This window comes from Vanessa tameamea, chromosome 16, assembly GCF_037043105.1.
Source record: "Vanessa tameamea isolate UH-Manoa-2023 chromosome 16, ilVanTame1 primary haplotype, whole genome shotgun sequence".
Classification (NCBI taxonomy): Eukaryota; Metazoa; Arthropoda; class Insecta; order Lepidoptera; family Nymphalidae; genus Vanessa; species Vanessa tameamea.
In genome coordinates, this window is record NC_087324.1 from 11501305 (window position 1) to 11528520 (window position 27216).

Sequence of the window (27216 nt, forward strand, 5' to 3'; positions counted from 1 at the left end):
AAAACTCGAGGATAATACGATATTTCGTTCCACTCTTGTCGTCACCCGGTGCTCCGCCCACGGTGAATTAGTTAGTAGTTTGTATGACTTTGACATATTATAGGGTCATACTAATATTAAATAAGGAGGTTTGTAAATTATTGTCCGTTTGTTTATTATGGATTCGGATATATTTTAGGACGCCCAGGAATAGTATGTAGTATTTTTTATTTGAGAAAATTTAGTTTATTATGTTGAACATTAAGGTGTTTTTTGTTTTGGTCTTGTAAAAAGTTTCCAAATCCATAACGAATATAAACAAAATCACAAAATACAGTAGAGTGTAACTAAGCTGAGACCGTTCCCTCCTCCCAATGTGAATCTGCGGGCGGACAATAGTATAACATACTTATAGGATAATTTGTAAGATATTTTATAGGAGTATATTATTTGGTTGCTGCGGATTCATAAACCTTAACCGAAGATAGCGGGTTCAAGCCGGAATAAAGAACTACCGAGTATATATGTGATTAATTTGTGTGTATATATATAATGTATTTCATACTCTGTGATATAGGGAATTGCGATGATATTCCGCGACATTTGTGTCAACCGACCTTCAATAAGAGAGGATGAATTAGCCCAGCGGTGGGAAGCAACATCACATTTACAAACCGGCTGGTATTAATGGGTGTCAGTAGGTTTCTGTATATGTGTACTTCATTTATATATATAATATTATTCCTTTATAATATAAATAATAAAAATCTCTTAAATATATTTCTCAGAAAGCTCATTGTATATGAGGAAATCATATAACACTGTTTTAATTCCACTTTTTTTATACCCAATTAAAAAAAGTCTCACACGATGGTAGGTATTGTGTAGGGGAATAGGTACCAAAAAAAATACCGCTGAATATCAAAACTCTATTCATCTGTGTTCCCGTTTAAAGATTGAGTAATTATACACCACACAATACGAACAATCGATCCCATTATCAGAAGTAGGTCGCTAGTGTCTTCCTAAAATAATAATAATATTTATTCCACAAAAACATATTTATGAACGACTACATGGTTGATCTAGAACAATATAGAACTCAGTGTATAATAACATAGTCATCAAACAAAATATACATCAGGTACTGGCTATCCTAACGAGACGAATTCACTGTATCCTAGCTAGGCAATTCAATAGCTTGTGTTAAGGAGAAAATTACCCACAAGCAATTCTATAAACATATGACGATAAGATTATTACATCACGTTCCGTCCTCCACGTTTACGTCATAACGTGTGTCAATATATCAAGAGAAATGCCCATCAGATACATTAAGTGTTGCCATCAAGATATCAGGGGAGTGTCCCGAGGGAAATCATCAAGTGGAGCTCGTGGACAGGGGAACTTTAACAGTCTTACAACGGCTTATTTATATCAAGTTCGTGTTACAGGATTGCAATGTTAGTACCTTTTCTTTTTTCTTTTTTTTGTGGCATTTGTAGGCGGACTTGGGCCACCTAATGGTAAGTAGTAACGACTGCTCATAGACATTAGCTCCGTATTAAATGTTACTTTACCAATGCGCCACCAATCATTGTAGCTTAGATTTTACGTTCCTTGTGCCTGTAGCTACACTAGCTCAAAAACCGTCTCAACACAAAGGCAATAATAGGTATTGCTGCTTGTCTCCTTTTCTAGATAAATAAAATAATCTTGGTAGAGTGGGGGGGGGGGCATTGGATATACGACCTGGATACAGGTACGGTATGGTATTATATATAAATATTAAGTACTATTTTAATTAAATTTGAAGTTATTTAATATGTATTACTATTTAAAAATAAAAAACATAATTCGTATATTAATGTACTTTTATTTTAAATAAATATAACCAATAACATTTATTACATCACAGGAGCAGGGTATCATAAAAACACAACTTCGCAAATACACTCCAAACGTATCATTGGAATCATAAACAATTATAGCTTTATATTTGTCTCTGGTTCCATGAACTCGTTCGTGTTTCACATGCCTTAAATTCAATTGACATTCCTTACAATATAAATAAGTGTAGCCTAAAATATAACCGCTGCCTGAACACAGATTAAAAAAGCTATTTTTGACTCGAAGCGAAATAAATTTTGTTGTGCGTAATTTATTTTTTATATTTAATTTTCATTTATAAATATTGTGATGTATTTTTAATAAATGATTTTAAATTTTTAGATTATTTTTTTAAACTACGCTGTTTTGGAAGAAAAAAAAGTATTCACAAATTACAATAAAATACAAACTGTCTATATCTATACACTTAACATCTTTTCATCTATACTATATTTTTCAAGTTTTTGCACGCCTTTGCTTGAAATTGTAAAAAAAAACCAGATATGAGCGCGCAAAAATATATATATCCCTATACGATTTACGAAATCTAAAGATATGCATAACTAGAAACAGGTTAATAGATAGATCTACAACTAAATACACTTTTTACAATCCGCAATACAATCAAGCGAAATATCTAAGTTTATAAATACGTTATCTAAACGATTATTTTTTTTAATTAATTAAAAAACTTACATTTGGCGCCAATACAATTACAACAATTAAAAATAAAAATATACTAGGCTGAATATTGAATACTAACTTTTTTGCGATGATTGAAATAAAAAACAAAAAACTTTGTAAAAATGCATTGTTTTATTAAATTTTAAATTCAAATAAGTAGCAGTTTCATCGAAGTGAAACATATTGAATATGTCCGATATGTTTTATTGTTTGTTTTAGATGAACAGTAAAAAAAGTAATCAGTCTCAATTTAAAAGTATACAAAAAAATGTAGACATATTTTCGTATATATTATTTTCAACGTCCTACGGCGCCCATTACACCGCCATATTTGTTTGTCCGACGGCGATACGCCGCAAATAGCAACAATGGATTATTGTAAATTGTTCCATCGTGCGGCGAGATGATTTGTTGCATTGTGTCTGTAACTGTACCTGAGCGTATAATTTTGACGGCTCAATTGTACATGATTACATGAGTGTACAAGAAATACACTTATTGAATACATTGTTTTCTTTTGTCAGATTCAAATTGTAGAACATGTGAATGACGTTCGTTTAAGCCAAAATTTAAATCTTTGAAAATAGAATTCGAATTTGATGCGAGTCGGACATGTTGGCGTCAAATGTACGTTTAAAACTGTCTTAATGTATATTTTAGTAAAGCTAATAATACTGTACATACCTTTAGTGAGGCGACGAAAAATATTACGTAAAAAAACTACTTCTAAATATTTATTCTCAAGAAATATAAGTACTCGTTCGAGAACTTCGAAACAGTTGCTTTGGCAAGAAATGTCGTTATATTAAACAATAAAGGTTATGAAAAATTATTATATTGGCGAATGAATCAATAACAAGGATATTTGATAAGGAGTTATTCATAAATAAATAGACAGTAAATCTTATCTAATGTTTTCTTAATAAATGAGGTACGTTAAAACATTATGACTATGCTTTGTGGAGATGAATCATCTTCAAAATTACCTAAATCTATATTTTACAATAAATAATATCATGTATCAAAAGAGAGCGTAGAAGCGGTATCGCGCCAATTTTGACATATGATATAATCAGTGTTGCCAGTACTTAAAAACAATTTCAACATACGCATTTTTATTATAAAATAACAATTACACAAAAATGCATAAAATGGAACGAAAATTTTGTTAGTCCTAGCATCTAGATATTTAAATAAATAATCTTATAAATCAAGTAGGGTACAGTTAACGACGAAGTTTCATAAATAATTAATTTTAAAATATTGTTCATCATTCACAAAAAAACTCTATTAAACAAAAGAGTTTTCGTTACATAAGCATGTACAGATAACGAAATCCTAGGAAGTAAGAAATTAAGTCACAATAATTGTTTTCTATTTCTTATTCATAAGGGTTGTGTTAAGGGACGATAATAAATTTTAAGTGTTTACTAACCATCTGTGAAAGGTTCGAACTTTGAATTTCACATTTAAAAAAAAATTACATTAAAGTTAACTATTAATCAAATATTAGTAACATGATACTATTGTATATTCTTAATTGCGACTAGGTCAATCTATTTTATTAATCAGCATTAATGGCAGTTATATTCTATCCTTTCAATATGCACGGAACATAGACGGAATACCTTACAAACTCCTTCGAATAGGCCTTCATGCTTTCTTAGGCTGTATCATACGGATCCTTGACGTTAATTTAAAGTTGGTGTACGCAATCGCGCTCGCTAATGACAGTTGATGGCGCGCCGTTGCAGACGACGGATGCGTCTGTGCCAGTCGTCTCGCCACTCCAGTAAAAGAGTTCTATCTCCTACCGTCAGTCCCGGCAAACCAGACGATGCCCCCTCTTTTTCCACTCCTAGGATTAAATAGGACCTGTGAAGAAAAATAGTACATTTAAGAGTATGCAATAATTTTCAAGGTTGGAAAGTAACAACACATCTTTATGTTTCTATTTTTACATATTATTGTCGTATATAATATATAATACCTATTATGTTATTTACAACGAACACAGTAGGTTCTTCCTTCAGTCAATTGCAGGTACGATATCCTTTTTTTCTGTTTGTATTAAGGCCTTTACAGCATCAAAGGACTCGGGAACGAGTACAAGACTTCGTTTTGATATTTGAGCCTTCTTGGGTTCCAAGTTATGTATGTATAATATTCTTTTAGTTGGCTTTTGTAAGTATTTTGAAATGTAGATTCAAAACATATAAAAATAGTAACTTACTCCGTATCAATAGGTATAGGTAAGTATGTATATTCATTATCAATATTGTCACAATTAAATTAATACTTATCCTACAAGACACTCTACACTTTTTAACCATCTTTATAGTTATTTTTTATCATGTAACTAGATATTTTAGATAATAATTATTAAGTTCCTGTATATAAAATACTTATGTAAGTCTTGTTTATTCTTTTTTAACAGAATATTTGGAACAGTTTTTTTATATTACAGAAAATATATCGGATAGGTAAAATAATGCTTTTTATAAACTAATGTTATTTTTAAAAAACTCACTTATTGATCTTGATCTTGGGACACTTGCAGGCGAGGTCCGCGGCGCGCACGTACAGTGCCACGGCGCCTCGTCGCAAGCGGCTCCGCGGCGCGCGCTTGTACACGGCCTGCACGCTCAGCGCCAGCCGCACCCAGCCGCCGTCCGTCGCCGCGCTCGCCACGCCGCCCGCCGCCTCGCGACCGACCACCCGACCCATTATGACTGCAAGTAATTATGCCTTATAAAATAATGCTAGCAACGTCAGACATCCAAAAATTATATTAATTTGAGGCAATAAATGCCGATTATTTATGTCTTTCCTTTCGCTTTCTTGCATTCTGTGGAAGTGATTTCGAGAAAAGGGACGGAAATGTGTAACGGGAAGCCGGGGAAGAGCGCGCTATTTGATTGGACCAATGAGCGAGCGGTGCTAGTGTTGGCCGACAGATGATACCATCCCATTTACTGAGAGGATATAATGATAATGTTAGATATTGGTCACCAAGGTCACCAAGGTGAGTTATCAGAAGTTACACATCATATACGACTACTGTGAGCTTCGTTTCCCGTCCTTTTATGTTAAGGTGCAGTAATGCGCGGCAAGCTAATTTCGATTTATTTCGTGCTAACATTATAACGTTTTTTGAGTATAGACTTTGTGTACAAAGTGGGTACTCTTACTAGCATGTTATAGTTTTGTCTCATTAAAAGTTTAAATGTCTCACCGTAGTCTCGGCTGCAGAACTTGTTGAGGTTGAGAGTTCGTGCGCCTGCGCGGCACCGTCCGCACTGGTCCGCTGTGGCATACATGTTACAAGTCAGATTATATCCACACGTCCCAAAAAGTCACAATAACAAAAAGTCTACATATATTTTATCGCAATATTTATGTAATGTTTAAATTTTACAAAAGCAATCTATCAGTTCTTCTTGCTATTTACACAATGTTAGTTCTAACGACTAACGGCTTTACTTATAAATACTGCTTAGGCGGTGCTGAGATAAACGATATTGTCTTCTTCTTTCCAATATCAAATTGGTGATACTAGAAAGAGATACATCAATGCTCAACAAAACACAGCTCAACAACGTTAATAAGTAATGCCGTTAGTTAGCAATTCTGAAAATAGATTACAGATATATTTTTGTTAATCGAATCAAAGTGAATTTGAATGCAATTGAAATAAGAAAACTTGTCAAACTCTAAGAACAATAGTAAAATATTATAAAAATGCAATGATATTCATATATAACTATAACTAATTATAGCATCTAATAAAATCTAGATAACAAAGGGAAATACATAAAATGTTTACCTTCCTCGCACTTAACACAGATTGTGTTGATTAAAAACATAAAAGGAAAGAAAATAATGATTATGAGTTTTGTGATGAACAATAAAACAAGCCTGGAAACAAAATTTCGTTGAAACGTTTAAACATACGGACGGTTGAAATCATCAAAAGGTGCAAATTAATAAAAACGAAGAGAATGTAATTTAAGACGATACTAAACAAGACGAGGAATTAAATGATTCTAACGAGGCAAGTAACCTCTAAACTGTGGAAAGAATTATCTTGGAAAGTAATAAATATTTAGTTTTCATAAATGAAATTACTTATTAAAATTTTAATGACAATAATTTTCAACAAGATCTAACAAAGTTATTTAATAATTTTAAAAATAGACGTCGTTAAAATACATTCACTCTTTGACAAGGTAGTCGATCACGGTATAAACAATGAGAGCTTGATAATGGAGACGTTAGATAAGTATAAGGTCAAAGAATATTAATTTGATATCCATTTAAAATATTAATCCCATTAGATATCTCATCACCATTAGTTCTACCGTTGCATAAGATAATTTGAATTTCATGACACATTTAATGTAGATGTAAAATTTAAGATGATCGTAATGACTTTAATGTATTTTGATATCTATGAGATTATTAGGAGAAATGTTGACATTAATAATGCTACAAATTGGACGTAGGAAATTAATAGCAGTCGTCGATGATGAGGAACAGTTAAAAGCGATTAAGTAATATTTCACAGCACAGCTGAACAGCATTCAGATCAAATAAACACATTTTGGCTCAATTCTGGTTATTTCTAAGGAGATAGCTGGATGATGTTTTAAGGGCTTAAAGGATTCAATACTTCTAGTAGATTGACCAACAGCCGGTCTTAAAGCAGAATATTTTTATGGAAAGATCTATGTTGTATTAAAGATGCTTTCTTATATCCTTTCTAATTAAATCGCATGAATTATTGGTCTTTAGTGTACTAAGTAGTAATTAGTTCCTGTGTACAGGAACTAATTACTACTTGGTTCTTTAGTCTACAAATTCACAATTTGCATTATTTATATTGGAAAATGTTAATGTTAAACTGTTACAGAGATAATATATTTGCAACTCCAAGGATGCACTGCTAATTAAATGAGCCTGTAAATATCCAGCTGTTTGACAACAAACAGGAAAATGTTCTTACTATAAAAAAAAAAACCGTTTGTAATGAACATTTTCTTTGACGTAGTTAGTAGTAGCTTTGGACGTAAATTAAGTCTTATTTAGAAGTTAGAAAATGTAGTGTATCTTTCTACTTTATTAGTAATCGCACAAAGTTAGCAACAGAATATCAAAGGAAAAGTTTGGGACAACAAGTTCAACAAAAAATATATTACTGCATTCCGCATACTTTGAATATTATTGCAAATAATCACAATTTTCACATCCACGAATTTTGCGTCCATGCATTTTTCACTTTTCCCCCTTTTTCTTTATGTCCTTTGATATGTACTACTAAATTACAACCTATTTTTTTTAATGTTAATTTTTGACATTCAACCGATTTAAACATAATAGCCGATTTAACCGATATAACTTAGGTGGGAATTTTGCGTAGGCCCAATAAAGTGGATAATCTACAAAATATTTAATTTATGTTAGACCTTTGATATAATCTTTATATACTACCCATGCGAAACAGGGAAAGGGCTACAAAATATTAATTACCTTAATGATACTCAAATGTGTATCATTAAGATATTAAGAGTGCCTTTGAAAGTTGTTGATTCCGCGCCAACAATGATTCCGCCAGGGAAGTGAGAATCAAAAGTCGCAACCCTCGGTTTTGTTAGCTCCTCAAACGCAGCAGTGTTTTTGTTTCATAAGGCCATATTTCCCGTATGTTCGTACATTTCATATGTTGATTTTCTCTCGGATATTTTTATGGCAAGATTTAAATCTATACATTATTAAGGTTCTGTGTAGTCTTTTGTGATTCTTAAAGTAATTGTGATTTTTAATAATAGTTTAAAATTATATCTATTTAAATCTGGTCTGGAATGGTTAAGTAGTAAAAAAGGGCTCTAATTGTGTTGGGTGTTAATGGAAATTTTCCGGGAGTTCTTATGTGCTGATTTGGCCCTGTGGTTGAAACACGTGAATTGTCTTTTGCTGAATATTCCAGTTTAAAATCTGTGCAAGCATTAGTGAGTTTTCACGTGCTTAATTTGTTTTTATAATTAACTTCTCATTTTATGGTCAAGGAAACCTCGATGAAATCTTTATAGGTCGGATGAAAATCTGCCACTAATTTATTCACCAAACCGTCCAATAATTCGCCTCAGCAGTGGGATGGCTATTACATGTTTCTGTACTTTTTATTTTTATATAGATTTCTTGATATAGGTATAAATAATAAAAGTGATGAATGTTAGGAAGTCTCCCGTAGTAAATTTTGTAAGCGATCATCCGAATATATCGATCAATATTGTGAAACAACGTACGCTCGTTTTGATTTATATCAGCTATTATTTTATCAAAACTTGTTTCAAAGTGCTCGGTTGCGTTCGTTATAATTGAAAGAGATTTTGAATGAGATAGTATATCCAAAAACTATATCACAGCTCCGTTTCATTTGGAACATCATTTTATTTTTATTTATAAAATAGACAGGAAAATGGGTACAAAGTTGATGAAGTGATCACCACCCTGGCACACAGGAACATAGATATTGTATTAATAGGATAAGACATTTTTTAAATATGTAGCATCAATATCTGACAGGAATCGATTAATTTTTGGCTCAGAGAATTGAAATTCTGTCATCACTATTGGGAAAACTCGTGATGGAAAAAGTGTTATGCGATTCTATCTAAAATAATTATAATACTTAAAGGGAGGGTTTAAAATAGTGTATCACCAAAAGTCAGGTGACAGTTTTACATAAGATTGGAAGTACTTTGATTAATGGTTGGATCTGGTAGTTTATACCGTGAAAGAGAACCAGCATGCAGTGTGATGAGGTGAGAGTGCTGAAGGTCCACTTACTACTTACCGCGCCCCGGCTCTGCGTCCACCGCTTCCATCGCCTGAACTGCCGTTACCACACGAGGTATGCCTGTAAAAATAATTGTAGTTATATGGTATGGAACTTCATAAATATATTAAAAAACAAATAAATCTTGTCTATTGCTTATAAAGTATATTGTATATTTTGTTATTACGACATCAACGATTATAAATATTACTTAATTATTGTTAAGGAAAATATTTAATTTAATGTTTATATATTTTAACAATAAATCTATGGACTTTTTTTTCACGATGACAATTTGTAATGATAATTTTAAATCCCACATAGGTAATATTAATGCCCCATTAGAAAGCCCCATACCCCGTATTTAGACTTTTTATATCCCTTTGAGGTTCGCCATGAACGTCTTCAACTGTTCTAAAAGCAGCTTTGGTAATATTTGATTCTCTATTTAAGATAGACCCCAATTCTAATCGGTTTGAATCTTATACCTTTCAAATTTTCCTCCACTTACGTATACAAGGAGCGATGTGGCTCCTCGACTGCTGGTAGCCCTTAGCACATCGGTTGCACGTCGTGCCTGTCACTCCATCCTTACAAGGGCACTGACCGCTTGTCTGATTACATGTTTTACCACTTGCTCCGACCGGGTGGCAGTCGCATGCTGTTTTGGAAATACAGATAAATTATTTAGAGCTTATCGAATTAACATGACCAATATGATACGAACCGGTTTTTTCCGGTATATTCTCAGATTAATATTAGAAGGTGATGCCGTTAATAGTTTTATTCGGTTGGATAGTAATAGGGCCATTCCATTTTTAAACTGGAATTTTGTAGGCAGGTGCCGCTGTAAGAAATTTTAACTATTCCTTACATCGCCAATGCTCGACCAACTTTGGGAACTAAGATGTTATGTTCATTGTGCCTGTAGTTAAATTGGCTTAATCATCCCACAACAATACGAAGTATTACTGTAGTTCTATGTATACTAAGTAGTAATGTACAAACTAAAGCATTACTATAATGACGTAAAGACCACATCATTACTCTACCTTTGTAACTGAAAAAGGATTTGTTGCTCAGAGAACCTCAACTGATTTTCCAGCTTTTTCATTAGATTGCAAGCCTTTGCAACGTGGCCGGATTGGGACACGATACATTAGCTGAACGAAGTCTGTCATGTACTGAGAGTATTAACCTAACAGTGTCATTTTGGGAGTATTAGATGGTGCCCTCGATTTCGACAGAATTATTAAAGGGCCTTTCGCTGCAAATTATGGTTTCTTTTTTACAAATGAATGACACATACGACTCTCTAAACTTTTTTTAAAATAGTTTCGATACATATTTAATGACTTCGCAACGGGAATCCTTCTGAATTTAAATGTTTAGATCCCAGTACAAGTTTAACTTTATATCGGCGTACATTTGCTGTCTTGTTAAGTAAACGTAACACATAATATTTAGTAACTATAATGTGCGACCTTTTACTGTATCAGGCAGGCAGGCAGTACAAAATAAAAAAAAGAAGAGAGAACTAGCTGATGAAGATCCAGAATCATATTGCAATCATCTGCGAATGGATAACAGTAAATTTGAAGAACTTCTATTACTTGTTTCTCCATTGACGTACCGGCCGTCTGCTACAGCGTTCGAGACAAAATGGCCATATCCGAGTGAACGTTCACTGTGTCCAGACTGTTAATTTTTCGTTCATTCGGAGTGGGAATGAAAGATGCCGAATGAACCGATCCAACATCGTTGGATCAGTTCACTAATGAATTCATTCGGCACTTTTGTTTCACTTTGTGTTTAGACGTGTCACTTTGAGTGAAAGATGCAAAATGAACAAAAAATGAACCGTCTGATTTCACCTTAAGGGCGAAAGTGTTACAATATACAGCTATCAATATTAAGATTAAAAAAGTCCCCAAAAACAAAATAATTCAAAAGAAATATACAACAAGATTTGTTAGCTATCAAATAGTTTTCGGTCAAAGAATAGCGTCGTAATTCGCAGAGAGCCAGTTGTAAACGTATAAAAGCGGGACCCAGCAAAGCATTGAACGAATAGTTTTCACATAAAAATCGTCCCGGAAATCGTCGAACGACTTCGCAGACCCTTTACGGAGTTTTCGAAATGGGTCTCCAGAGAGGTTTTATAAGGGCACGGGTCGGTGGCATCGGATTGGGTCTTAGAATTACATTGTGGCATGGTTGCGCTGATACTGTGTGATATTTTGTGATGTAGTTTTATGGTAGATGTACACTGTACTGGAAAAGTCCTGACACTAAATAGTTAAGCGTATTGAGTAAGCATTTTAAATAAAACAAAAGCAATTGTGGTATCGACAGTAAATTAAATGAAAACATTTATATTAAGAAAATATGTTTTTATTTTTAAAAAAAAATGTTTTTGGAACATTTTCGGTGGACCAATATAAAAAATATAAATACGTTTTTTCTCTTTTTTATAAGTATTAAGTAAAGTTATTTTTAAATTAATTGTTTTGCAATTTTTAAAAATAAACTAAGCGATTATAATAACTATATAACCGCAACAACGTGAAAAGAAAGAATTAACTTTATTATGTTACGTACACACTTAAACGTGTATTTAAACGAATTAGATATATTTAACTCAAAAATTAGTGAATTTTAATTAAGTTTACGTCATATTATTAAACTATAACTGTTTTACTTGCTTTACTTTTTTATACTTTCTGTTTTTGTTTTTATTTTTTAATGTAAGTTGTCAATTGTTTGTATTAATTTTAAGTGGAAACTTGATCGATTTATGTTTTTCTTATATTTGTTTTTTACTATTAAGTGTAATTATAATTGTTTGTTTCACAAATAAATAAATATGTGTTTCCATTATTCAGCATGTGTTGCGTGTTCCTGAGAATGTGTGCATATGTCTGAGAGAGTTCATTTGTGTGAATACGACCCGAAACAATACGAATCACGATACGTAGCAATATGCTTAAACTAGCCTCCTTTGTGGTTACTACGAATTTCCTGTACCTGCCTGAGACTATTCTAATAATTGGATGTTGGTAACTGCGGTCGATCCTTTTGATTTGATTCGAGATGATTTTAGCAAAGATCTTTTTGATCCTGTATAAATACTTTTTTATGCAGCCAAATTTAATTTAGAATTATTCAGACAAACATTAATTTTGCCTTTAACTTTTTTTTTTTTAACTTGTACAATACAATGTAACGTAAGGCATAGATTATAAATTAAAAATAAATAAATTATATAAACAAATACTGGCAACAAACGTTAACTGTGTTTAAATTGACTCAAAAACCAGTTAAACTTTTACGGTTCCTTATTTATTTTTATACTTGGTCAACGACATACCTTTACGTATATTATCTGTAACTTATTTAAGCAACATGTTACACCGAGCTATTTACGCCTTGTATTTTTAATAAAGTTTATAGTTTAAATAAAAATAACAGTTAACGTTATAACCTCTTTCACAGACGTACAGTGTAATAAAGGTTATAAATACTTATTATATTTATCATATGTACTTTTAAATGGTTATACTTTGTAAAAAATAAAAAATGTATATTTTATTTTGAAATACATATTTACACTGTTTTATCTGTATTTTTGTCGTATTATTATATTATAAATATGTGTATAATTAGTTTTTTTTAAATGATTAATTAGATGTTTGCCTTGTATAAGCTGGTTTTTAACTGACTGTACCAATGAATTAATTTGAATTTTATGTTAAAAAATCATTAACAAATTATTAATCAAAGCGATTTTTAATACATTTTATGATATAAATAGATAACAAAAAGAGGACCTACCAAGGTTTTTTTGTTTGATTTTTATCGGTACAACATAATTCAATTTGAACCGGTGCTTCATCTATGCTAAATTAAAAGGTTAATTTTGTTTTATGTTTGAACACAAAGCTGGATCATTCTACAATTATATTAGAAAAAATAAAATAGTTTTCCTTTAAATTGCCCATATATTGAGAAATGCTATGTATCCATATGTATCGTACTATATATCCTACAGGGAAGCGAGGGAGACAATGTACTTGGACATATCCTATAAACCTGTGATAATAATTAAAATTATTGTTCAAGTTGCTTGTATTGCTTAATATTATCGATTTGATTAAACTTACGCTTGCAAGCTTTCTTATGAGTGATTGGCTTCGTAGGATCTCTGTAGTAGCCCTCGCGACAATAGTGGCAGTGTCGGCCCGCTGTGTAGTGGCGACATTTGAGACACACGCCGCCACTCGCACGTCCGGACAACTTGTACAGCTCCATGTTGAAACGGCATCGTCTCGCGTGACCGTTGCAGTTGCATTCTAGAAAAACAGAAAGAAAATCTTATATATATTAATCGATTATTGATTTATGATTATATACAAATAAACAATTAAAATAACTACTCTATAAATCATGACGTACGTGGAATGGTGGCAAGAACGCTAGCAAATAAACAAAAGAAATATAAAGAAAGAGAAATAGTTGTAGTCTATGGTTATAAATTGTTTATTAGTTAAATAAAGTTTGAGAAAAAAATAAGTAAATTTTTTTTTTTGGTAAATTAATATTTTTTTACATATTTTATATTTTTTTACATTTTTTATATATTTATTCCATTAAACACATAACTTAATGCTCGCGCTACCTTTAGAAATACACGGAAGACAGTATAGTGAAATTTGTTCTACGGATTTAAACTCAAATTTAATGTTATTTTTATATTGATGGCAACCGAAGAAATAAATATTTTTATAATATAAAGATTTTCTGCTATAGTTGCAAAAACAATACTTAGGTTATGTTATTTAGGGATACACCGAGTTTAATTTTATCATCAGTAATTCATTTTTAAATAGAGCAACACCAAAAACTTTATGTCACGTATTAAATCAATAATATACAGATGTTCGCATACGAAATGGCTCAAAGGTTAATATCTCCATGCAAATGTTTACTAGATTCTAATAATGTTTATTCAGACAAATGATCTTGCGGTACTCCAGGGAAAGTAACATATGACCACATTAGCCAACTGTTGCACACGTCGCCTGCAAATGTGAGCAATTAATAACGCCCTAGCTTCTCCGATTACGACGATTCCACGCACGAGGTCCAGTAACGTTGAAGCCACCCAAATATTAAACAATTAAGCGTACAGACATTATTATTTATTACTTCGATATAACTATTGATTTTTTTTTTTTTAAGCTGTGTTTATTTCTGATCCCCACGTGTAGTAGTGTAACTTTAATTTAAAAAATAGATTAAAAATATATGTTGTAGAGCATTTTTTAATACTTATATGATACGCATAATGCTTTTAAATCTGTCCATAATTGATTTTGTCTTGATGTTAGTTTATTAATTATAAATATAGTTATGAATATTGACATTAATTTTGTAACGACAAGTGCTGAATATATACTTTTTTTAAATATTACATCTTATTTTTGTTCATTGATATTACGTTACTGTAATAAATATATTATAAATTATACATTTATCACATGCGATCTGCCCTACGAACTACGAGACGTGAATAAAACGCAATGGACATGTGCTTCGTGAAATCGTATAGTCATACGTAAAATACAACAAATTATAATACACTTTATTCTTATTCGCAAGTAATCAGTAAATTATCATCTGTCCGGTTTTCTCATTACATGTTGTAAATTCATTTACTAACATAATGTAGATATACGGTTACTAACAGACTGTAAGTATCCCACTGTTGGTCAAAGCCTCTTAAGGAGTAGATTTAGAGTTTAATCCGTTGCAATGTAATGTAGCAGCATTGCACCCGCAATATTAGTATGTTTTAAGCCTAGTCGTTATAACTCTTTATAATAACATAGTACAAACTTTTAACGTGCACATTATATGAGGATATATTAGCATCACGACATAACTTTGACGACATTAAACCGATCAAACAATCACACTTTGAATGGTGAGTTTGTTAGTATAATTAAACACTCGAGGGTACAATATCTTAGATTATCTGGCTGGTGGCACTTTGACGATGTAAGATGACCACAGAATACCAAAGTATCTTTCTACTATAATTTCATTAATAAGTTTGTCTGTTCTTCTATGTTGAATCTTTATAACTAGACGTTGCTTTGCACTTGATCCTAAAACGATACAAAGTGCTCGTGGAAGTCTACATGAATGAAATTTATAATACAACGATTCCCTTGGGAATCCAAAACCTTCATAACCAAAAGGTCCCATAAACGAAGTCAAATGATATATAAAATACAGATTGACCTTAACAGAGACCTGACTTTCACATCTTTATGTTCCTCATTAGCTGACGTTGCATTTGTTCGCCTTTTAGAATTAACCTATTGCTAATTTATGCAAAGACTCCGCGGTGCTCTGCCATTTTGTGATAAGAAAATCCTTCGCGAATGTTACTGAATTTATACCGAGAAGTTTTGCAAGGGTTTCAAATTGTTTAAAGGAAGACGCGTTATTTAATTTCTGTGATTTATTCGTTTTAATTCAGTAAATATAAAAAGTTTGCATTTGCTGAAATCGTTTTGTTTTTTTTATTATCATTTCATTAAATAAGTATTTTCATAAAATTTGAGGTAAGATTAAAAATACATATACTTTATCATAGTTTTGACATAAATTAAACTTATACATCGCTGTCACACAGGTAGTATTGTACACTAACCAGAATTTGTTTTACAAGACATTAGACAAAATCAAATATATTCTTTGTTCAAGTAGGCTCATAAAAGCACAATTCAATCGTCAATGTTAGTGCTGAGTTAATTTAAAGTTACCGCCGTTTCGGAAAGTAGACTCGACCGAGAAGAACTGCCACATCATTAGGTATTCTACCTCTATATATGAATGATATAACTTATCAAATATTATATTAAATAAATTCTTCCTAAAAGTAAATAAGCCGAGAGTTCCATGCGCCTTCTGACGTAGACAGCATTTTCCTCGTCTATCTTAATTACACTTATTATTTCTACTATAAGGGTGCGATCATAAAACATTAACACAATCCACGCGAAGGATCTTCGAGGCACTTTCATGAGATTACTTAGCGAAATCCACTTTGTTATTAAATTCAACCTATCGTCGCGTTTTAGATTTTTTTGTTTCCTTAATTTCAATCTCTTTGCTTATTAAATTAGTAATATTTGGCCGTCGAAACCTTTAGGTCATGAAGCTGAATAAAAGCTTCAAACTCCAGGTAATTTTGTAAAAATCACGGGAAATATAAATAGGTATAATTTTGAAATATAAGTAGGTATACTACGTTAAAACCTGATCACATATTGTATGAAATAAAAAACCTTACTTTCCGATTCCGATCCTTCGATACACGGGATCAGTCCATCACTTCAGTCTGCTAAAGCTTTGTTGGCAACGTCCTTCAAAGAGACTCCAAGCAGAGCTCGCACCACAGTGTCCTGAACGACCTTCAATTTGTGGACTAGTCTCGCAGTTAATGTCGACGTTCCGGCACCGTAAATTTCATGTAATACGGACTTGTTGAAAGTATTCAAGTATAGGACGAAAAATAGTCGTGTGGGTTTTGATATAACAAACATACATATATTTTACGGTCGGTTAAAATTTGTTTCAACCTACATTTAGTTTGATGGCATGAAAAATATAACGCAATCCGACATCTGAACAAACAGGTTGTGTTACTATTATTGATTGTCACGTGATAAATGACATGACACGTAATTGAGCCGTTACTAACGATCTTAAACGGAAATTACGTCAGCTTGTTTCATTCACATCGATCGGAAATTAATACTCTTAAAATATTATAAAAAAAAAAGAAAAATTAAAAAATATATCTAGATTTAAAGGAATTAATTCCGTATCATTTAAACTTTCATTATGATTGAATAGTTAAGACGTGAAAACATAACAATTATATAATCAAACAAATGTATACAATTTTATAATATTAGTGAGTATAATTTTATTTTTTTATTAATAAATAATATACAGTTGGAACAAACTGTTACAACATTATGCAGATTATACGAATAATTCAGTCCAGTTTATGAGGATACGCCGGAGTCATAACTCTAGTCATAATTCAGGCTGGATGCGCGTGCGCACCACATAAAACTGTCAACACATGATCTGTTGGTAATATGTCTAGCAACAGATGGCCGGAGACGTCCCTTTGTACGTTGGTCTGGTTCACATTCTTTGGACGGATGTTTTTATATCTATTGTTATGAAAATAATTATCTAGACCATACTGTTGCACTGTTGTGTTGAGAAGTGACTTATTGTTTATTTCATTTGGACCTTACGATAAACGACTATTACTCCTTGTTTACGTATATTATTATTTTTTCTTTTTTAACATAAAGTAGGGCGTGATAATGGGCCAACTGGTTGGGATATTGGCAAATGCGCCACCAACATCGGGAACTACGAAGTTATGTCTCTTGTGCCTGAAGTTACTCGCACACTCAAACGTAAATCCGAAACACAATAAAAGTAGAATATCGGTATATTCGTTCACACATGCGCATAATTTTAGTTTAGATTTGTAATATTTTATCAGAGTACAAATAATATTATCAATAAAGACAAAAACGCAACAAATGGAAGTCTGTAAATCATGTAAAATTAATAAATAAATAAATACAATTTCTGGCTCGGACGTAAATGTGTTACGGTTAGGACATGAAAACGCGGCTGTGTAAGAACCCTTCACTCATCAATTATCCTACCGCGAGCCAATTTCCGGTATCGAGGTTCATCGAGCCTGTTATTGCACAAGGGACGTTTCAACTTTAATCTCATGTTTGGCATGTCTTTGATATTGTAAGGAATAGTGTGTGCATTACTTATAAAGTTGATCTATCTGCAAAGTTTAATTTGACCATTTATTGAATGAATAAAAAAACTCCCGCTAATTTGGCTCTTGTGTAAAGAACGCCGTCACACAAATGGTTTAAGGGGGCATCATCACACATATAAGATATTGCGCCAGTCTTAAAACCTTATTAAAGACGTCACTGTTCAATAATCCAAACGTCACAGAAATTGTCTAAGATGTAATGTATTCATCATTATCGATTTTGTTCAATCGAGCATCTCCGAACCAGAACAGAGATAGTATTATGATGAAGAAAAAAATATGGCTGTGGAACATGAGTACATACACCAGTTTGATATTATATGTGATGATGTCGTCCTGACCGGTGGCTACAGCGACCAATCGCAAGGACCAGCAAATTACGCAGGACATATTATCTAATATGTACCTAATAAAGATGCACTCATTTTGTATATCGTAAGCTGATGGTAAATCTGACACGACGGAAAAAGTTCAGGCGCATAACAAACGGTTTTCACGTATAGTTTTTAAGGCATGGGATAATCGGGTTGCTACTGAAACTTTTTCGATCGAGAAAAAAACTTTTTATCGGCCCGATCTAGGGTTTGAGCCCTGCGTCTGCGCGATCTGTGACCTTATATCTAGCCAATAGACCAACGACACAATCAAATATTTGATAAATGTGACGCGCGTAAAACGCAAAAACATATACAGACTCTAGATAATGTAAATAAAATAATATTATTTTAAATACAAACATCGCTGTTACCTAATAAAGCTAACAGTATTCGATCTCAATACTTAGTCGGTAATAAATCAAGTTGCAGAGTGCACTCGAAGGCTAACTCATCAATTTAGCGTGCCTTTAGAAAAATGATCGCTCCCACGAATGAACTTGACGGGCACTTTGCTTATGAATAATGACATAAGAAATACACTTGTACATTAAATATTAATATATTCGTAATTTTTTTGCGGTTTTGTAAGATCGGTACATGCAAGGCATTTACGGACCGGTTCTGAATGTTATAACATAAAGATTTTTTTTTTGAGCCGAGATGGCCCAGTGGTTAGAACGCGTGCATCTTAACCGATGATTTCGGGTTCAAACCCAGGCAGGCACCACTGAATTTTCATGTGCTTAATTTGTGTTTATAATTCATCTCGTGCTCGGCGGTGAAGGAAAACATCGTGAGGAAACCTGCATGTGTCTAATTTCAACGAAATTCTGCCACATGTGTATTCCACCAACCCGCATTGGAGCAGCGTGGTGGAATATGCTCCATACCTTCTCCTCAACGGGAGAGGAGGCCTTAGCCCAGCAGTGGGAAATTTACAGGCTGATTATGTTATGTTTATGTTATGTAAAGATTTTTTTTAAATTAATTTGGAAGGTAGATTAACAAGTTCGGTTCTGGTTTTTGCCTGTAAGAATTATTAACCAGCCCTTACATTCCCTAGGCGCCAACTTTGGGAATTAAAATGTTATACCCATGTGCCTATCGATACACTGGCTCACTCATATTTCAAACTAGAACACAGTAATATAAAATATTGCTGTTTGGCGGTAAAATACATGGTACCTACCCAGACGAGCTTACAGAGAACCCTACCACCAAGTAAAAGTAAGTGAAGTATATTAATAGCCCGTTGATGTCCCAATAATGGGCAAAGAATCCCTCTCCTTCACGAGTGAATATTTGGAGCTTATTCCATGCCGTTTCAGAGTATGGTGGATTTATTAGTACATAATATTGTTTTTGATTATGTGTTGCTTAGGTTTGAACCTTGATCTTCTGTCAAAATCCACGTATTCAATCTACTTATCTATCTTATCTTGGAAAAGGTTTTATATCTTTCTTTACAAGCTAATTCATGGGCTTACTGACTCGTCCGATATCCTGCAATGCATAAAATTTTCCATCCCTCGTTCAAACAGTCGCCTGCTCAACTCTAGGACCTTTTCAATAGATTAAATAACTCAAATTAAACAAAAAAAAAATGTATGCTTGGTATCTGCTGCTCTCATGGACTAGACGCTAATTGGTACTTAATATTAAACGCATGCCGTGTCTACATCATGAAAAATGTAATCATGTGTATTTTTGTGATTGTCATTTTGTTTTGTAGACCTTTAAACATAAAAATAAAAATAAATAAAAAAAATAATCAAAAAAGAATATCTATTATCATTTTATCAGTTGGGCTTGCTCATGCAATAAACTAAAACAGAAAAAAATAAGTAGCCGATAGCACGTACTCGATTCGATCACGTGCGCGCTACGTGCTCCTTAGTGCCTGCCACTGCTTACGCTACTGTAGTAGTTTCAATACTACGGAAGCGCGTGACCATGAATGTTGAAGAAAGTGCCACTGAACTCGATGAAAAGGGCGTTTACTTCCGATTACGAGCGTTCGTTAATAGGGTTCCCCGTCGAGTTCATATAATAGCATATTAAAAAGTGTATTAAATATTATATTATAATGTATACAAAATTATGACATCAGGTGTTAAATAACACCGAATTTTCTCCAATAATTATGTGTACATATATTTATATATGTATATATGTTTTTGTAATTTACAACCCTCCCCATCCGGAGAGCCGAGACTGCTCCAGGCAACGTTGTAAGTGATTAAAACTTAGAAACACCATAAAAACAGAGATCCAGCGTTGTTTGAAGAGCTGAGCAAAACTCGGGTTGCTCTATATAAATATAACTAATTTCATTAATAAAAACAATTTTCCGGTATAAGGTCATACCTACGTATAAGTCTGATACAGAAGAAGTACGATTGCAAATGCTGTGAGGAAATATAAAGAGGTAGAATTTGTTTGTTTGTATGTAGGGGGTAATGTTTGAAATTTTTCAGTGGTACAAATCTCTATTATTCCAGAATGCTTTTTTTGTAAGAGGTGGCAAACGAGCAGGAGGCTCACCTGATGGGAAGTGACACCGCCCATGGACATCTGCGACACCGGTGCCTCGCAGGTGCGGTGCCGGCCTTTAAGGAAGGTGTAGGCTCTTGAAGGTTCCCAAGTCGTATCATGTACATTATATTTATATCATATAATTTTCTTTTTCATAAACTGCACACGTGCGAAGCCGGTTTGGGTCGCTAGTAGAAAATAAAATGTATTCATTACTAGTTATCGCTCGCGGTTTCTTTCCCGTTTTAGGGATTGGTCGTCAGGTGGTAGGAATAAGAAATATAACGCATAAAATCATTCCTTGGAATTCTTCCTTCATACAAAATTTCATTAAATTCGTTACAGTGGTTTGGCCGTGAAAGTGCAACAGATAGACAAAGTTACTTTCGTTTTTATAATATTAGTATAGATATCTTTATGATATTTTTTTTTTATGACATCGGTAGGCGGACGAGCATATGGGACACCTGATGGTAAGTGGTCACCGCACATAGACAATAGCGCTGTAAGAAATATTAACCATTGCTTACATCACCAATGCGCCACCAACCTTGGTAACCAAGATGTTACACTGGATCACTCACCTTTCAAACCGGAACACACCTTTTTGGCGGTATCTGATGAGTGGGTGGTACCTACCCAGACGGGCTTGCACAAAGCCCTACCACCAACTATGTTAGTAGTTATGTTACAATATATCTATCTCTTTCAGTTAATATATAAACTTGTACTAATGGTGATTACAAAAGGTAGTATTTTATTTAGTAACAGTGGTAAATACGTGCCCTAGTCCAAATACATTTACCGTAATTGAAAAGACTTCACAAAAAAAAAAAAAACTATTTGTAGTTTTTGCGTGAACAGTCAAAAGGAAATCTTGTAATATCTCTTTGTAAACTCTTCGTGAAAATAGTTTCATTAGGAAAGCGATTCGACGATTCTTATAACGTGTGTTCAAGTCTGAAAAATCATCGAACATTCCAGACTCCGTTACCGTTCGTGCTTATACGAACTTGTAATTGCCAATATAAGGAGCGTTGTAATATAATTTATGTATTACTCATATCTTCCCTCCATTACGTATAATAAAACACCCAGGTAAATAAAGTTTACAAGTCGAATATATTATATGTATGTTATATTATTGCGTATTATAAACTAAAGTCCTTACCGGGTCTATCTATCTGAACGCGTTATCAAAAACCATAGAACGTTTTTTCGGTTCTCAACAATGGATGGAGTGGTTCACGAGGAAGGTTTTTGGTAGGTGTATAATTTATTAAGATTTGCGTAAATCGGCTGAAATATATATATATACATATATATTCAAATCTTATATAAGTGACATACGAGCAGTTGGCTTACCGCCCATGGATGCAACACCACGAGGCTCGCAGGTGCGTTGCCTTTAAAAATTAGTATAGGCACTTTACTTGAAGGTTTCCGAGTTGTATTGGTTTGGAAAAACCGCCAGCAAAAGTTGGTTTCACAGAGTGGTTGTGCGAGACGGAAAGTGACTTAAAAATCGCGCTGTTGTAGATTTTCGGACATCTAAATGGTGTGGATGGAACTTCGAATTTTGACGCGATGTTTGATGAAAATGCCAAAAAAAAGAGTCAACTATACACGTGACTTAAACGTTTTATGTCGACCCGTGTGCAGACGGGACAGAGGCTTGTTAATATAGCTAATAGCTTATATATATAGATAGGAGTTTTTTCAGACTATTCATACCAAAGGATACAGCTGCTATAATCGTCAACCAACATGGCAATATGAAGCAAGCGAACAAATATACTGCTGGTGCTAATTATATCAATTTTGAGACTTTAATATTAAAGAGCACGTGTACATTAAATATGATACGTGCGAATATCAAAATTAATTATAGTCTTTATTACCTTCTTAGTAATACATGGGGATGAAATTAATTAATAAGATCGTTACATTCGAGTGGCAGTTTTAACCCTGGGGTAGTTTATCTGAATTGCGTTGCGTCTGCAAGTATCCGATTACTTTGCGAGGGATCTTAGAGTTGATAACGACATTATTTTGTAACTAATAATAATGTAATTATGTTTGTCTGTTTGGTACGTTGGCTGAACCATTGAAACGATCGCTATGAAATTTGACATAGACGTGTATGCCTAGTGCAAGTTTTACAAAATTACTCGTATAAATTCACAATCTCGTTAACGTATATTTTCCTTTCCTAATTGTCAAAATTGCCGCCCGCACTCGTAAAATACTGGAAACAACCAATCACGAGAGGTAACGTTGTCACTTTCGAACTCAATTCGATGTTCGATACTCGTTAACGGCGAAGTTAAAAACTCGGACTTATTAATTGTGATTCCGATTTCTGTCACTAGACAGCGCTGTTTTGATTACATACAAATCGCAGTAAACGTCAACGCTATCGAATAAGCAAAAAAAGTCACACTAGGCTCACTGTATAACATAGGTTTATGAATGATGTTAATTACGGGTAGAATTAATTAGAGGCGGATCACGGCCAATAACATACATATGTACAATATACATACGCCATTTTTCATAATACTTTTTATATTTTACATATATATAAAAAATTATGTTGGTTTGACCAATTAACATCAAAGTTGGCATATATACATATTCGAATGTATATATCACTGATAGCCGAGTTGGCCTAGTGGTTAGAACGGGTGTTTCGGATTCAAACCCAGGCAGGCACCACTGAATTTTCATGTGCTTAATTTGTGTTTATAACTCATCTCGTGCTCGGCGGTGAAGGAAAACATCGTGAGGAAACCTGCATGTGTCTAATTTCAAAGAAATTCTGCCACACGTTTATTCCACCAACCCGCATTGGAGCAGCGTGGAATATGCTCCAAGCCTTCTTCAAAGGGAGAGGAGTCCTTAGCCTTTGGGAAATTTACTGGCTGCTAATGTATGTAAAAAAATATTAATGAAATATTTTTTACTTTTATTCGTGATCACAAAATTATTGCCATTCAATATGATATTTTTGTTATTTAACTTTAGTTACGGTTTCTTATATAGTACGTAAGTCAACATTACCGAACAATCAATATTCGAAGTAATCTTTAAACAGTTTTACGTCATCGACTAATTTTGCATACGAGGTGATTTTTCGTCAAGTCGTTCATTCAAAGCTCGTTTGTCAATCAGCGTCGATGTATGGATGAGCGATGAACGGATGAATGATTACGCGAGGGTGGATATAAAATTAAACGTCGTAATAATGATTTATGAAAATATCCATATTTTAATATTAATTTTCATTCATATAACCTTACATTATAGGTTAAGCTTTATTTAAAAATTACATTACTTTTAAAATTTATGATAATGATGCTAGATTGGGCGAATGAGATTCGAAAAAACCGACAAGGTCCTGTGGTCTTAACCAACTATAGGTGGGCTGAAGCCCGAGCTAATAATCCTAAGATTTCATGATTATTTTGTGTGTATAATTCATTATGATGGGTGAACCTGAAAGAGTCGGATAATTTCTGTCACATGTGCCACTTCCAACTGTCCTTGGAATAACGTGATAGAATAACCTCCAAACCTGAAAAGAAGAGAAGACCTTAGCTCAGTATTAACTTTACTTTTTACTTTATTTTATTAAATAGTATAAGAAATATGTCATGACGTACGGTGCTAAAAATGGACACTAACTATGGTACTACAATAGTTCATAAATTAAAGTTCTCTCAGTTGCTGTGGATCGAGCTATGCTTCGAGTAACTTTGGAGAAGGAGAAGAACCGGAGTTATCGGCATCTTCGTCGAGCTTGTAAAATTAGCAGACTTAAGCCCGATGGCCGTTAGAGTAGACGAATCCTAGACTATGGTTCAGAAAACCCAGCGTCGGATCTTTTTCTTCCTGGTAGATCGATGACCTGAAGAGGGTGGCGTGACTAGACTGGATGCAGAAGGCGGAGAACTGGGAGCTCCAGCAATGGATGACGATTGGCTGACGACGATAAGAAGAACTATTAAAAACTTCTCATAAAAAATATGAACGATTATTGTCTAAGCAATACGGATTTAGAATACAATCCAATAAACATTATTTCCAATCAGTCTTATCATTTCCAAATTAATCCTGTAATGACTGAGCCAACGAGGACCCTATATCTTAGTTTGGACACCTGCCAAGCTTAAATACAATAGCGTAGTTAAATGCACTATTTGCGGATCTAAATAGTGATTTAGAGTTTTGTTTTCCAATCGATCCCTTGTTTGACAGTGAGAGTCGGGAATGAGATGCTTTAATCCTAGATTAGAACGGTATAATATGGGTTCAGGATCCAGATGGAAATGTCAAAGGAATGGAAATTATTAGAATTTCATTTGACATTGTTTGTGGCGCATCTTCAAAAAATAAACTACACTAAAAACTTTTTAGTTTATTTTGAAATTGGAATGCATCGTAAATGCTCCTAGCATTGTTGTCACAGAAAGTTTAGATTTATTTTTTATAATACTAGATAGGAATACAATTTTTATTCAAATCAAGCAAAATAAAACAGTTTATAATATTATACACAAAAACTATTATATATTTTTTTAAATAAACCTTCATGGATCTTTTTTTTTTTTCGTTTAAAAAATTTAGCTATCACATATTCACAATTAATTTTATCATTAATCATAGCTTTCTGTAAAATGAATTTAAGAGGGAAAATGTTATTTTTATGTTCGGTGCAATCCAATCACAAGCTTGCGAAGTTACGGCGGCTCCCCGTGGAATAGCGGAGCGGTTCGAATGAATAAAACATATTACAATTGGACACACCACTATGGCAAATGCAGTCGGGTGAGGACATAGTATGCAAGCGGGTGTACATGTGATTTTTTAATTTAACATTTCAATTTTTTTTTCATTGTAACAAAATCCATAATTTAATTGCCGTGAACATAATATAGTCCTTAATTACACATACATTATTTTGTAGATGGCAGAATATTGGCATGTTTACAAAATAAAAATATAAAGTTGGGTCAATACTAGACATAGCAGTCTGATACATCATAACACACAAATTAACTAAGCTTATTTTATACCTGGATGCCTCGAAGTTAAAATATTAACGTTCATTAAAAAATATAATCTAATTTGACATTTTTGGCTGTCTTTATTCTTTCATTAGTCATATAATGCACACTACGACATCTTATAAGCACGAGCGTGTACGAATGCAGGACTTGAACAGTAATGGAAATAAACGGCCTTTCTTATAAACTTTGTTTAATTGTACACTGATTTCTCTCATCTGTCATCACTGATTTAACATTTAAAGGAAGACAGTTTATTTGGTAGTAGGGCACTGTGCGAGTCCGTCTGGGTAGGTACCATCCACTCATCATTTATTCTAACACGAAACAGTATAGTTGCGTTTCGGTTTGTTTTGAGAGACCTATTGTAACTAGACGCACAGGTGATATAACGTCTCAGTCAAGGTTAATGGCGTATTAGTATGGGTTTCGATAGTGTCATAAATAAAGAAAACCTCTACACGCTCCGCTTAGCCCACCGTATTTCAGCCTAATATTCTACGAAAAGCATTGATTCCTTTACAAGTAGTAAGCCGCTCGATTATCGCGAGTTATAAATATTGCATGAGTGGAAACGCTGTGTCGTTTGTATACAATCGCTTTTAACGACAGTTATTTGTCCACGAAGACCATTCTCATTATCTGTTACAAGTTCTATTCGGGATCACGATTTTGGCCAACCGCGTAATAATTACTTTGATCTCGTTCCACACGCGTCGAAAGTCTTAAAACTAACATGTTGTAGTCGTAGTACAAAAGTAATATGCTAATTTAAATAACAAGCCAAGATAGAAATGAATCTGCGATGGCACAATGTCGAACTTCAGTAATTGCAAAATTGTACAAACAAAAGCTGACTTTAAATAACACTCGAAGAATATCATACATATTTTTACACCCTTAGGTGTGGTATTTTTCTTTAAATTTATCAAACGTAAAGCA

General features: G+C 33.4%; 1 protein-coding gene across 2 annotated transcripts in view; it reads right to left on the reverse strand.

The window, feature by feature from the left end:
* Positions 1-1835: 1835 nt before the first annotated feature.
* LOC113394254 (netrin-B-like) overlaps positions 1836-27216 on the reverse strand; it is a 170722-nt gene continuing 145341 nt past the window's right edge. Inside the window, exons 2-7 of one of the 2 annotated variants that reach the window (XM_026631493.2) lie at positions 13555-13743; positions 9903-10052; positions 9410-9472; positions 5789-5860; positions 5084-5285; positions 1836-4428 (exon numbers count right to left, since the gene is read on the reverse strand). In XM_026631493.2, the coding sequence (XP_026487278.1) occupies positions 4278-4428; positions 5084-5285; positions 5789-5860; positions 9410-9472; positions 9903-10052; positions 13555-13743 (827 nt within the window). In that variant the 3' untranslated portion in view covers positions 1836-4277. Of the gene's footprint in view, positions 4429-5083; positions 5286-5788; positions 5861-9402; positions 9473-9902; positions 10053-13554; positions 13744-27216 lie in introns of both variants that reach the window. The other variant, XM_026631494.2, reaches the window with a different exon arrangement.